This window comes from Lactuca serriola, chromosome 3 (assembly GCF_051521515.1).
Source record: "Lactuca serriola cultivar US96UC23 chromosome 3, Lser_US96UC23_V15, whole genome shotgun sequence".
NCBI classification, from domain to species: Eukaryota; Viridiplantae; Streptophyta; class Magnoliopsida; order Asterales; family Asteraceae; genus Lactuca; species Lactuca serriola.
Genome location: NC_136410.1, coordinates 204074928 through 204088639, shown reverse-complemented (window position 1 = coordinate 204088639; position 13712 = coordinate 204074928). Strand labels below are relative to the sequence as shown.

Sequence of the window (13712 nt, the reverse complement as noted above, 5' to 3'; positions counted from 1 at the left end):
AACCAGTTTGGTTTCCGGTTAAGATAATTAACGGTTTTCGGTCTTCGGGTCGGTACAATCCGGGTCCGGCCCGTTGCTCATCCCTATGCTAAACCTGTTAAAAATATATTCTAATTTTGGATTTTTTTTTCCTTAAAAATAACATTATTTGGTGATTTTATAGAATTCTGCAAATTTAAAAGATCATTTAATCCACCTAATTTGTCCAATTTGTTTACTAACAGACCGCTTAATCCACCTAATTGCATTAGAAAATGCGAATGCCTGTATTTGTAACAGAACTCAGTTGTCCTTGATATTCAGACAACGTCACATTTGATTGAATGATTTAACAAACCCAAAACTTGCTTCATAAACACCAAATCCAATTCCATTGTTAACACTTGACAAGAAATGAGCTCAACCACGAGTTTTAAACCAAATAATGTACAAGAAAAAAACTTCAAAAAGACATGATTTAAAAAAAAAAAAAAAAAAAAAAAAAAAAAAAAAACCAAATATCACCAACTAATTTTACACATGATCCCATCCCGCAACTCACAAAACCACACCAATAAAACCACCGTGTCAACCCAAACATCACCACCAAATCCTATCTACCACCAAGCACTACTAATCAACCAACCTACCACTCACAACTTCACCGCCGCCGGACCGCTAGTACTGCCGCCGCCACCGCCTCCGACTCTTGCCGCCAACGCAAGAACTTCCGGCGACATTTCCCAGCTCCCACTCTTCCTCCCCCAACTCGACCGCCTTGCGTGTATAATATTCGCACGATCGCCCTCATCAACTTGTGTTCTTATCTCCGGCGACATTTCTCCGATTCCACCATCTTTAATATTCAAGCCTTCATTGTCACTAAGTTGGCTATCCACTCCGGCACCACCATCACCCCACACCGCCTTCCGCCCCATTTCAATGTCCTCCACCGCCTTCCCCATGTTGGGGGACACAAAACCGCCGCCAACCGATCGGCCACCGAGACCGGGTTCTTTTGGGACGTATGCACGGAATTTGTTCTTGGAATCAGGGATGCTTGTGCAAAAGATTTCTCCAAAATTTTCCAAGACTCCTTTGTTGTAGGGGTTTGCTCTCCTGTCATACCGATATCTGAAGTTCTCGTATGTTGTCTATAAAGATAGATTGAAAACATCAGCATAAAAAAAAGGATACAATTGGATAGATGAAAGTAAATTTCTATTTGTTGCATTTAGTGGAAAAAAATAAATAATGAAAATTGTTGATGACCTGATTTGTGCTGATGAGATATAAATGGAAGGCAGTAAGGCCACCAACGAACCAGACTGATATGAAAGTGTAGACGATTAAGACAATGGATGCAGGGGTTTTGATCATTGCTTTCCATAATGTTATGTCTTCTGAATCCATGATTCTCTTAATGTAGATCCAACAGAAGCTGAACACATATATGCAAAGTAGTGTTGTGGAGAACACAAACATGAAGAAGAATCGATAGTTTCTCTGCAATTAGATTTCACCAAATGAAAAGGTTAAAGAAAAGTGGACAAAAAACATGAAAATGCACAAAATATAAACAAAGCAACACTAGACATTGATCCTTACTGTGTTTACCCACGTTTTAAAAATGCATACCAAAAAATAGACTAAATTTTTAGTCCCTGTGTTTAGCTGTTCTTTTCATTTACGTCCAAAAAGGAATCCTTTTGCATTTTTGGTCCTTATCAGAGGGTTTCATAACATTTTTGAACCCTGTCCCATGTAGAATGACCGGTTTGCCCCTTATGTGAACAGATAAGTAATTTAGTGTAAAAAATAAGAACAAAAGCAAAATAAGGGCAAAATAGTAATTTTACATGGGTTTATCGCGTCAAACTAAGGGTCATCACATCCAAAATAAAATGAAACTACGGGGATAAGAAAAGCAACAAAATTCGTTTCTGGAAAATATCCAAAACAAACAATAACAAAAGAACCAAATTTTGTAACTGAGCTATTCTTAAACATGAGAAGGGCATTTACGTCTTTTGCATAGACAAAAGATCAATAGCAAGTCTTTGTCCCATCTTTCTATGTGGGACAAAAAATTGTGACTTTTCTCCCATTCACATCAATCCCACATGCAAAACGTAGTATAGTTTGTTCTGTTTTGTCATATCTAACAAATATAAGTAAAAATGTAAAATATAAAGATAATTTGGAGAGAGAATACATTTCATACCAGGCCTATACACTGTCCAACCCAAGGGCAATGGTGATCAAATCTTTCAACACAATTATTACAGATAGAACAGTGTGAGCATCGAGGAGGTCTATAAAGCATGCAAGTATCACAATATTTGATCTTCACAGTGACACCATTAACTTCAACTTCTTTAATACGTGGAAGCCTTAATTGTGGGGTTTGATTACTACCTTCAGCATTTCCATCAAACCCTTCTGGTTCTGGAGGATGTGCATTTCTTGGAATAATACCAGGGTCTCTCCCAGAGGTTAGAAGGAGAAGTACTAAAACCTGAGACATTTAATTATATAAATGACTTTAGAATTAGAAGTTTAGAATGATAATGTAATTTGAAAACTATATGAAGTGACAGAGAGGAACTTACATGGATTGTGAATAAAATGGCTACAACCATAACTGATATCCCCCAGTGTTCTTCAAATTCATTCATCAGTTTTCTTGCAACAAAGACACAGAAAACTGAAACAGGAGCTACCACAAGGAATATGGTCAGCACCAGTGATCTTACATCAGGTCCAAATACAAATCTTCCTTGAAGGAAAAATATCTGCAATGCAAAATATTTGACATAAGAATGGATACTGTAATCTCATTATACCATTGAAGCTCTTGGTTGATGTACAGAAGTCTGTTTTTTCTTAAATCAAATTGTGTGTGTCTCTGTGTGTGTGTGTGTTTTTTTTTCATTTCTTCTGGAAATGATGACTGTGAAGGAATTATTGTTACTATTATGTATGCGTGTTCTGTAGGTCAAATTGTGAAAAAGACAGCAAATGAACACGAATTCAATCTAATAATATCTTCGCAACATGAAAAGAAATAGCTAATAAATGATAAAAATTTCTAGGGTACGCGTATCACGAGTAAACACCACAACGCGCCGTGCAGAAAAACACGTAAATTGTAGTGAAATTAGCGTTGCAATGCTCTAGGGTAAATTGTACGAAGCGACCGCAACTTAATCGTCGATCTTACATAAATTTACCAAGAAATTAAGAAGCAAGTCGCCATAACCGAGATTCATGAAACATTTTTCACCAAAACCTCAACAAAACGGGTTGATCCGAAGAGATCGAGCAAAAGAACACTTACATTGCTGCCTTTCCATGTCTGGTAAATTCTCAAGTTATCCTGCCCGTTTGTGGATCCAGACAGAGGATCGGAGCGCTTCGGAGGAGGGACCACATACATCTTTTCTCTCTGTCTTTTCCTTTTCTCAAATCTGAACTCGAGATCTTCACTAATACGTTCCAACACACACTGAAAATGTAAATGCGCTCGAGAAACAAGAAATCATATAAAGTAAAGAAGACGATACTCCACCAATTCCAAAAAGCCACTAAATAAATTAACAACAACAACAACAACAACAAAAATTCGAGTCGTCGGAAAATGTAAAAGTAGGATTTCGGCGACTCTTTCACTCCGACGAACGGAAGAACACTTTAAAGGGTGTTCACTTCAGGGTTTGATTGGCCGACAAGCCATGAGAGGGAAGAAAAGGAAAAGGGAAAGGGTTTTTGCGAGAGTGTTGTTGAGTGTAGGGTCTGGGGAGTGTGGGTGTGTGGGGTGTACTTTATTTTCCTCTATATCTCATTCTAGCTTTACAGGATAGTCAATAAGTGACGTGGCGTTATCTTAGTGGCCACGTCATTTTGTGTTTTGGACTGGTCTGCTTCTCTCCTATAGGGGAAAATGCTACATTTGTTTCGCTACATTAAGAGAAATAAATTAGTAATCATGGTAATTAATAATTTTGTTGACTAGATTCAATGTGTCTTGAATGAAATAAAAACAAGCCAAGTAAAAGCATTTGTTGTTGTTGTTAAATGTGCTCTCTGGTCAGAGGTTTGACTATAGTTACATAAGCAATCAAAGGAAAAGCAATTATACAAACACAAAGTATTAATATGGTTCAATCGATGTTATTTAGTATACAGACAAGGATCAAAAAACTACTCTATTATTAAACAATTTTCAATGTAATTACATTGGAATCCCTAACTATGAATACTTATAACTATAAACTCTATCAACTATTGTGTCGAACTCATATGCAAGTGAATCCGGAAAAAAATAACCGGACAGTTAGTCTACTTCGAACATTTATCTTTTCGAAATCGTTATTCATGTTTCTTTACTTTGTTCTGATTGGGTTACTTAATTCGGGTCGCTAAAATCCAAGTCACATTCTGACAACACCAAAATATGTAAAAACATATAGGACAATGTGTAACATAGATGGCTAGACATATATTGAGTCAATGATATGAAAGTTCGATGGAATTGATCATTAAACATGATTTGTTTGTTTTTTTTAATGACATTAGACGTGTATTAAGTCTCTTAAATGGGAGAATGGGGCTCTTGCCATGTTATACGTGTGGAGTCATATATTTTCTCTATAAAATAACTTGTATTGAGATTTATAAGACTTGTCTAGCTGATAACATATCCATTGAGTCATTGGTGACTTCACCTCTAGTATCACGTTAGGTATGTGAGATTTTTTTAATATAAAAAATCATTTGATTGGAGATGTGAAATTCTAACATATATTGAGGCAAATATGATTGTGTCTAACTGAACAATCACACTAATAAATGGGACAAAACATTAAAATTTTAACGAATAAAAGTAACAGAATTTTAATCCAAAACAACCCACATGACTAATATGTATGTTGAGTAATATAAAGCCTAAACAGTTATAATTCAATTTTTAGGACAAATCAATACTTCCCAAATTAAATTGATTCCCGACTAATTTAACAAAAAAGTCTTTTTCTCATTGTAATGTAGGTTACAGAATTATCATGTGAAAGTTCATGAAAGAAATCATCAGATTTGAAGTGAAAAACCCAGTGGATCTTGACCTGAAAAGTTACTCTGCATGCATGCGAGTCAGTGTCACTGTATATCAGTTATGTCCATGATTCATCATTAAACATCATGACAGAAGGAAAGAAGAAAGAAAGAGAGAAAAGCAGTAAGTATGCCATACCTCCTTCTTTGTGTTGTTGTTCTTATTGACATTTTGATGAACAGTTCATTAACATGATCCCTCAATCTTCTAAAATCCATCATCAATCATCAGCTTCAGTTCATGTTCCATATTTTTGATTTACATTTTCACACAACGCTTATCACAAATCACAGTATGGTTTTGTGCTCCAGTTGAATTGGGTTAAAGATTACTCTGTGTGTGTTCTTCGCGTAGGACTCGCATGCACGCCACTACTGGATCTTCTCTTCAACCAAATTTCTAATGTCTTTTTCATTAATCATTACCCTTCAATGGTTTTCATGCATGCCTACGCTTTTTAACTTTTGCCCCTACAACTTTTAGCTATCTATCGGTTAGTTATTTTCATATTTCACATAGCTACCCTAATGTTTCAACTTTGTAACTTCTTTTAACTCTATTTTTTTTTTGCTTTTATATATATATATATATATATATATATATATATATATATATATATATATATATATATATATGGGAAAAGTGAATATACCCTTAAGGGTATATAAGCTTAGGTACCCAAACTCACCATACTACGTCGTTTTGTATTATATAATACATTCTAATTGTTCAATGTTCTTATAATTTAACTTCAAACTTGATTTACTCTCAAGATTATTATAAATTACACATAAATCTTCCTCATACGTAATTTTCATTTTCAACTACAATATATATAGCCTAATAAGTGTTCGGCAAAAAGAGAAAGATATTAGTGAAATTTCGAAAATCTTGAAAGTTAATCAAGTTAAGAGTTGAAGTTTACACACATTATAATAAATATATTAAACAAAACGACGTATTATAGTGTGTTTGGGTACCTAAGCTTATATACCCTTAAGGGTATATTCACTTTTCCCTATATATATATATATATATATATATATATATATATATATATATATATATATATATATATATATATTGTATCGACTTGGGTCTCCCTCTCTAGTATATCAATTTTCAACATTTTATTACTTTTTTTAATAAGGTTCTAAAAAGCTTGTTATGGTGTGCTATGACTCCAAAGTTTGTACATGCCGCCAAACTTTACTAGAATACCGTCTTAACTCATAAATTTGTATGAAAATAAATAATAGTTGAAAATACATATAAAAATATCAATTATATACAAAATTGTCACATTAAGTTACGTCTTACAAACGACGTGGTTCATCAAGACTTGGAAAAGTTTGAAGCTTGACATTGTCATCAAATCATGTCTTATGTTATTTAGCATCTTGTTTTATATGATTTATATGATGTTGCTTGTTTTATATGATTTATATGATGTTGCTTTCAAATTGTGAGAGGTAGCTTTTTATTTTTATTTTCAATATTGTAAAAATTATTAATATAGAAAAAGGAGAGTAGGCCTTACCTAGTGGTATTATCACCTCCCCTCGTTTCATTATAGATATAGATATGAATTAGATTACGACCATTTGATAAGAAGATATGAATTTGATTACGACCATTTGATAAGAATGTCTCACGATATATAGGTGTCAACTCTTTGCTTGTCTATAAAAGTAGTTTAAAGTAGACATCTCCAATATGTTTGATTCTTTATTTTATTTTTTATTTTATTTTTTTTAAGTCGAAAATCCTTATGTTTTAGTTTTGTTGTGTATTTTAAAAGCGTAGCTACATATATCTAAGGAGAGACTTAGGAACTATCTAAATTTTAATATTTTCTAGAAATTATAGAGAAATATTTTTTAGAACCTAACTTTTAGTATTGTAAAAAATTAAGGATGTACCTGGTTTCAATGAGAGAACCACATGATTTTTATTTATAGATTTGTCATTGTATTTGGACTATTTAGATATGAAAAATACTAATTTTCCCTTATTAATTTGTTTTTCAAAAATTTTATTATTTACATCGACCATGTATATTAGAGATATCGTTATTTAGTCTTCACATACTCTCTCTCTCTCTCACACACACAATTAAGTCTGCTTTGATTTTTGGGAGGGTCGCAATGCGGCTACTTAATTGTCGTGATGCGCATCATGTCATTAAGTAGCGACGCGAAGCCGCAATCACAACCCAAAATCCTAAGTCTCGAGCCTTGAGCCATATTTAAGGAATAAGAAGTTTAGGGTTGGATTTATTCTCAACCTCTATTCTCTCTGAATTAGAACCCTAGCCTATATGTGTGTTGGTGAGCCTTATGAGAGTTTTTGGAGTTTCTTGTTGAAGAAGAAGACCATTGGTGCTTGGAGAAGCCTTGTCTAGTTGAAGTTCCCCCTTCGAGACTCTCTATAAGCATTGTAACTCATAAAGTTCATTGCTTTATTCGTTTTCATGCATATAAATAGGCTTGGGAAGTGATTTTGGTCTATTTAAGTTTCTTTCTTTGAAGTTCTTGGAGTTTGGAGAACTCCAACACCATATGGTAGTTCTTGGGTGACTTCTAGACTTGTTAGGAATTTAATAAGTGCATATTTAAGCTCTTTTGTTTTCATGCAAAGGATTCAAGCCTTTTTATAAGCATTTACGAGTTAGGGTTTGAGTTTGAGTTTGCATGGGTTAGGGTATGGATTGTAACATCCCAAAAATCACGGTAAAATTTTTATTTTTCAAAAACAACCCAATGACTATAATTGTTTACAAAACACTGTTTCCAAAAGTTATAATTACAAATCAGAGTATCCCAAGATCGAATATCATAAAATCCGAAGGATGTGTATGATCAAGCCTTCGCCTTACCTCAATCATCTGAAGTACCTGAAACAATAAACTGAAAATATAAGCATAAAGCTTAGTGAGTTTCCCCCCACAGTACCACGATACAACATATAACATATACAATCATGCATGTTGGGTCTAATCAGTCATCGACTGGAATACCCTCGGTTCCACAACCCCCTAGTTGGATTACCATGGCCCACAACCTCCCCGTTGGATTGCCATAAATACTACATTCTGGGTTCACAACCTCTCGGTTGGATTACCCTTGGCCCACAACCTCCCGATTAGATTTCCAAGATCACTACCGCATAACAACATCCTATATACCGGGATACAAATCTAACAGTGTAACATCCTGTTTCCCGTCATTTCTTATTTTAGGGTCGTGGGCTAGAAGTCGATTGTGTAAACGCTTTGGGCCTTAAGGAAATAATGTTTAGACCTTTTGGAAGGAAACAATGATGGTTATGAGATCTAAACCTTTGAATTATATCTTCGGCTGAGGGGTAGAACGAGAAAAGTCATAGGTCGGGTTCTTGCATGAAATATGGAATTTTTTTTGAGAAGTTTTTAGTCTAGGATATTTAGATATGGTTGTAGATCTCCTCAATACATTTTCGTGGATATAAAGAACATAAAAAACGGAGTTGGAACGAAGAAGTTACGACCGTTTGAAGTTAGGGCACTTTTTGGGTTAGCCACGTACGTTGGGTGTACTAGGGCATCCCTAGTACGCTAGGTGTATGCAACCAGTGCCCAAAACCTATTTTTTTGTTTAATCCCTATTTAAGCTCCTTGACTTCCCCAAACTCATTCCATTCTTAGCCTCCACCTCTCCAACACCCTCCCTTGAAACCTTAACCCTAGTTTGAGCCTTGTGAGCAAAAAGGTATTTTTAAGTGCTTTGGAGTGTTTTTGGTGCACCTTAGAGAATAAGGAACTCATTGAAGAAGCGTTGGTTGCATTGGAGCTTTTTAATGGATTAATAAGATGGGGTTTTAGCTTTTGGACAATCCCTAGCCATGGAAAATCATAAAGGTGGGAACTTTCTGAATTAAGACAATGTTTTGAGGCTAGATCTAAGTTTGGGTGAAAATTACTTAAGGGATTAAATGCTTAATGAAGGAGTAGGGTCAGGCTGCGTATGTTGAGTACGTCGGGCGTAGTAAACTGCCTTGGGCTTTGACTTTTGTTGACTTCCGTTAACCATTGACTTTTTGACCAAGTTTGTGTTGGATTAGTGTCTAAGCCCGTAACCATATTTGGTAACTACTTGACCCGGTTGTGCATGGTCATTTTGGGTTGCCTTCACCAAAGCAACTTGACTGGAGAAATAATAGAGAAAGAGGTTATTATGATTTATTAATATATTGTAACACCCCAATTCTAGTATGATATTTATATAATTATTTTCTTCAAGTTTTAACGGGAACTCGACGAGTTAGTAGCCGGACTCGTTGAGTAGAGTCGTGACTTCGAGCACGTTTAAGTTGGCGACTCGACGAGTCCATATTCCGGACTCGACGACTCCGCCAGTCTGGATGAAACCCTAATTTCAAGGGTTTGCACCCTATTTAAACAACTTTTAGGGCCTCTAGTCAGCCCCCATCACCCCTCAGAGCATCATCTTCGAAACCCTAGAGCCCTCTTTGCATTTTTGTGAGATTTGGTGTATTTCTTTGAAGATCTTGAGGGAAAAAGGAAGGAAGATCAAGAGGAGAAGAAGGAGATCCAGATCCTTGAGGAATTTCAGAAGATAGTAAGGTATATCTTGGCCCTTTTCTGTTTCTATGCTTAAAATCCCCTTTTCAAAGCCATTAAAGCTATTCTTGAACCATTTCTTGGCACAGTAGTAGCCTAGAGGACTCATTGAGATGATTAGCCTTCGGATCTAGCTAGGTTTGAGTTCCAGAAGCTTAGATCTAGCACCTTTATGGAGCTATTTTGCATGAAAGCTCTAGATCTACTCTTATAGTGTACTTTGAACCCTAAAACCTACATTTGATGTTATTTACACGTAAAGTTGGAAACTTTACGTGTTAATAAAGCCCCAAGAACCCAAATCTATGAATGGAATGGACTGGGTTCGAGCAGAATCGAGTATTTAGTGTTTGCATGCATATGACTCGGCGAGTTGTTCTTCAAACTCGGCGAGTCGAGTTGCAAGTCCCCTGTTTTCCCTTTTTCGAGTTATGCCGAGTGGAACCAGTGAGTGAGAGAAGGACTCAGTGAGCTGGAGGGTAGACTCATTCATGGAAGAACTCGGAGAGTCAATGCCCTGACTCGACGAGTCCTAGGCAATCTTCATGCCTCAAGAACATACTCGACGAGTTGTTCATACAACTCGGCAAGTCACAGTCAGAGTGTTCATATGTTGAAGGAGAACTCGACGAGTTGTTCATACAACTCGGCGAATTGGATGCAGATTGATTGAGTGTTAGTTTCGAAGAGGAACTCATCGAGTCTATGCCAAACTCGACGAGTAGTAACGGGCTAAAGCAAGAAAGTGAGAGTAAGGACTCGACGAGTCTTGTCAACTGAATGTTGACTTTGATCGATTTGTTGACTTTGGCCAAGGGTAAGATAGTCCTTTTACCCTCAGTATTATTATCAGTATTTGATTGAGGATACTTATGAAAATTGTAGCCGGGGTGAAGTCGGAGCCACAGCAGACAGATTTTGGAGCAGTTCCTTCAACAGCTAGGCTACGAGGTGAGTTTCCTTCCAATAGGAACGGGTCTAAGGCCACAATGCCGACCCGTTTAGCTAGAAATAGTTTCCAGACTTCGGTCCGATGCAATAGTTAGCATGTTTGATGCCTTCGTGGCTCAGACAGGATTTATGTGCTATGTGTTCCGGGCCACGGCCTGATGCAGTATGTACTATATGTGTGTTCATGTTAGTTGATATGTTTATGTTATGCTTTGTTCAGTCAGTTTCCGAACTTCGGTCCGATGCAGGGGACAAGGCCCCAGTTAGTCCGGACTTCGGTCTGATGCATGGGACAAGGTCCCAGTTAGTTTCCAGACTTTGGTCCGATGAATGGGGCAAGGCCCTAGTTATTTCGAACTTCGGTCCGATGCAGGGGACAAGGTCCCAGTCAGTTTCCGGACTTCGGTCCGATGCAGGGGGAAAGGCCCCAGTTAGTCTGGACCTCGGTTCGATGCAGTGGGCAAGGCCCAGTATGTGATTTATGTGTTTGTATGGTATGAGGTAGTTTGGGGGAGCTCACTAAGCTTTGTGCTTACAGTTTCAATTTTGGTTTCAGGTACTTCCGCAAGTAAAGGGAAGAGCTCGGGATGATGGCATCGCACACACCACAGCTTCAGTCTTATTCCTGGGAGTTTGTTTTGATTCATAGTTTGATTTGGCACTAATGTTCATGACAATTTATTATGGGTTGAGATATTTGACACTTGGTTTTTATGTTGTAACGATCAGTATATGATTTTTATTATTATTAAAACAAAAATTTTTGGGTTGTATTTTTGGATGTTACAAGTTGGTATCAGAGCCTTGGTTTGAGGGATTCGGGCACACTTTCGGGTGTGTCTGGACTCAAACTAAGGAAGTGGTAAAATGTTTTCAAAAGAAAAGAGTTTTAGAAAAGTAAAAAGAATTTTAGAAAGAAAGAACCTTGAAAAGAGAAAAGGGGTGTGGTGCATGCGATCAGCCGAGCTCAAGTAAGTACTCCCAAATTACCAATACAAGTTTTGTTATGATTATCAGTTTCAGTTTCAGTTTTAGTTTCAGCTTTTGTCTCAGTAGAACAGCATGCTAGTATAGGACTAAGGATCTAGGGGGATGCCTTATGTGCCTGCTTTATATGTTTCAGCTTGATAAGAATTTTATGCTAGTACTAAGTAGACAGCAGTAGGATAGGCTGTTTAGGTTATGCCTGATAGTATGAGCTTAGCATTGTATGCTAGTATAGGTCCTTGTTATGAGGATAGAGTTGCTTGAGTAGTTTTTCTACGTCTGAATCCTGCTTGCTTTGTGCTTTGTGGGACTCTAAGTAATGGGAGTTAGCCATTAGGTGAATACGTCACGTCACATGTGAACAGGGTTGAATACTCTCAGAGTGCTAGATTCACCCCTATTGCGCAGCTCTGGTATGAGTCTGACTGTAGTAGGGACGACCTTTACTCGAAGGATTATCTGAGCCTCACCACATGTGATGGTATTCAGGTAATAGCTAATTAGCATTACGAGGAGGCCTTCAGCAGCTGAGGACTGGTTTGGGTGGAGTCAGAAGTTCCCTAGGGCGAGCCTAGGAAGGTAGTAGCAGAGATCAATAGCTGTAAAGTGACTTGGTGGAGTCATGGCAGTTCTTGAGGAAAGTACGCATAGATGTGGAAGGTAGTATGAGCCCGTACTACTGAAAGCAGAGGATCCATACTCAAATCAAGAAAGCTGAGATGAGACCAGGAAACTTGTGATAGTAGTGATCCCTCGAGATATATTTATGATCCTGAAGTTTATTATGATGTGTTTTCAGAACGGTGGTATTGCGCCCTTGACCAGCAGTCGGCAGTTCAGGTGCCGAAGGGGGATCAGGATCAGACCCGAAGGCCGGGCAGATGGATGAGCAGACTAGGGAGTTTCTCTCTTCAGAGATTACTTGCACCATACTTGAGCAGACTCCTGTGATCTTTGGTTCGATCAAGGAGGGTATCTTAGAGTTGATGGACGAGAGATTGAGCACTTTCCGTGCTGAGGTAGCGGCCATGATGGGGTCGCGCATGCTTACCTTCAGGGAGTTCCGTGCATGTGGAGCTCCAAATTACCACGGGGCACGGGGCCCCATTGCGAGTACCAGATGGTTCGCGGATGTGGCTAACGCTTTCCGCACGAGCAGATGTCCCGAGGGGGACAAAGTCAGATTGGCGTCTTGTCTTCTGAAGGACAGGGCACAGGATTGGTGGGAGGAGGTTGGTCATGCCATCGGGGATGACGCAGCTTTGGATGTCATGACTTGGGCAGACTTTTCTACTAGGTTCAGAGCTGAGTTCGCACCGGTTATTGAGGTGCAACAGTTAGCACGCAAGTTCCAGGATTTGACTCATACTACAGAGACAGTGGCGGAAATTACCGCCAAGTTCAGGGAGAGGGCACTTCTCGTTCCTCAGTACGCAGCTGATGAGGAAATGAAGAAAGCCCGTTATCATGAGATGCTGCGGAGTGATATCCGCCAGTTCGTGAGCCGGTCCAGCTATAAGACGCTGGATGACATGATTGCTAGAGCCCGAGAGAGAGAGAGAGAGAGAGAGAGAGAGAGAGAGAGAGATTGATCTCAAGATGGAGAGAAAGAGGAAGTCGGAGGCGGCTCCAGGTTCAGGGAGTTCGGACAAAAAGCCCAAGGGTTCAGATCACAGAGCTAGGAATCAGCAGAGCCACGGTCGTTGTGGCAAGTGTGGGAGATTGCACGATGGGGTGTGCAAGGCAGGGAGTGCCGGCTGCTACAAGTGCGGACGGACTGGGCATATGAGTAGAGATTGTATAGCCACTACTACCACCGTTGTGGCATCAGATCTGATTTGCTTTCAGTGCAATCAGAGGGGACATAAAAAGTCCCAGTGTCTGAGTTTAGCTGCTGCGGGGAAAGTGTCAGCACCTACTCCTGCTACTTTGAGGATTTCAGATGGCCATCAGGGCCGAGTCGGGACGCCGGTGGCGAAGAGTAGGGCTTTCCAGCTGACAACAGAGGAGGCACGAGCGACTCCTGATGTGGTGGCGGGTATGTATTTTCCCTTATCTCAG

At 38.5% G+C, this 13712-nt stretch overlaps 1 protein-coding gene across 2 annotated transcripts; it reads right to left on the bottom strand.

The window, feature by feature from the left end:
- Positions 1–344: 344 nt before the first annotated feature.
- On the bottom strand, positions 345–3797 carry LOC145093524 (DHHC-type zinc finger family protein). Of its 2 annotated transcripts, none has more exons than XM_079031671.1 (5): positions 3320–3797; positions 2592–2774; positions 2204–2497; positions 1252–1485; positions 345–1133 (listed from the first exon to the last, which is right to left on the bottom strand). In XM_079031671.1, exons 1-5 carry the CDS (start codon positions 3416–3418, stop codon positions 633–635), a joined length of 1311 nt encoding a protein of 436 aa, XP_078887797.1. In that variant the 5' UTR covers positions 3419–3797; the 3' UTR covers positions 345–632. The 2 variants fall into 2 exon arrangements, with proteins under 2 accessions (XP_078887797.1, XP_078887798.1); XM_079031672.1 differs by lacking the exon at positions 3320–3797 and adding an exon at positions 3213–3266.
- Between the last annotated feature and the right edge of the window lie 9915 nt (positions 3798–13712).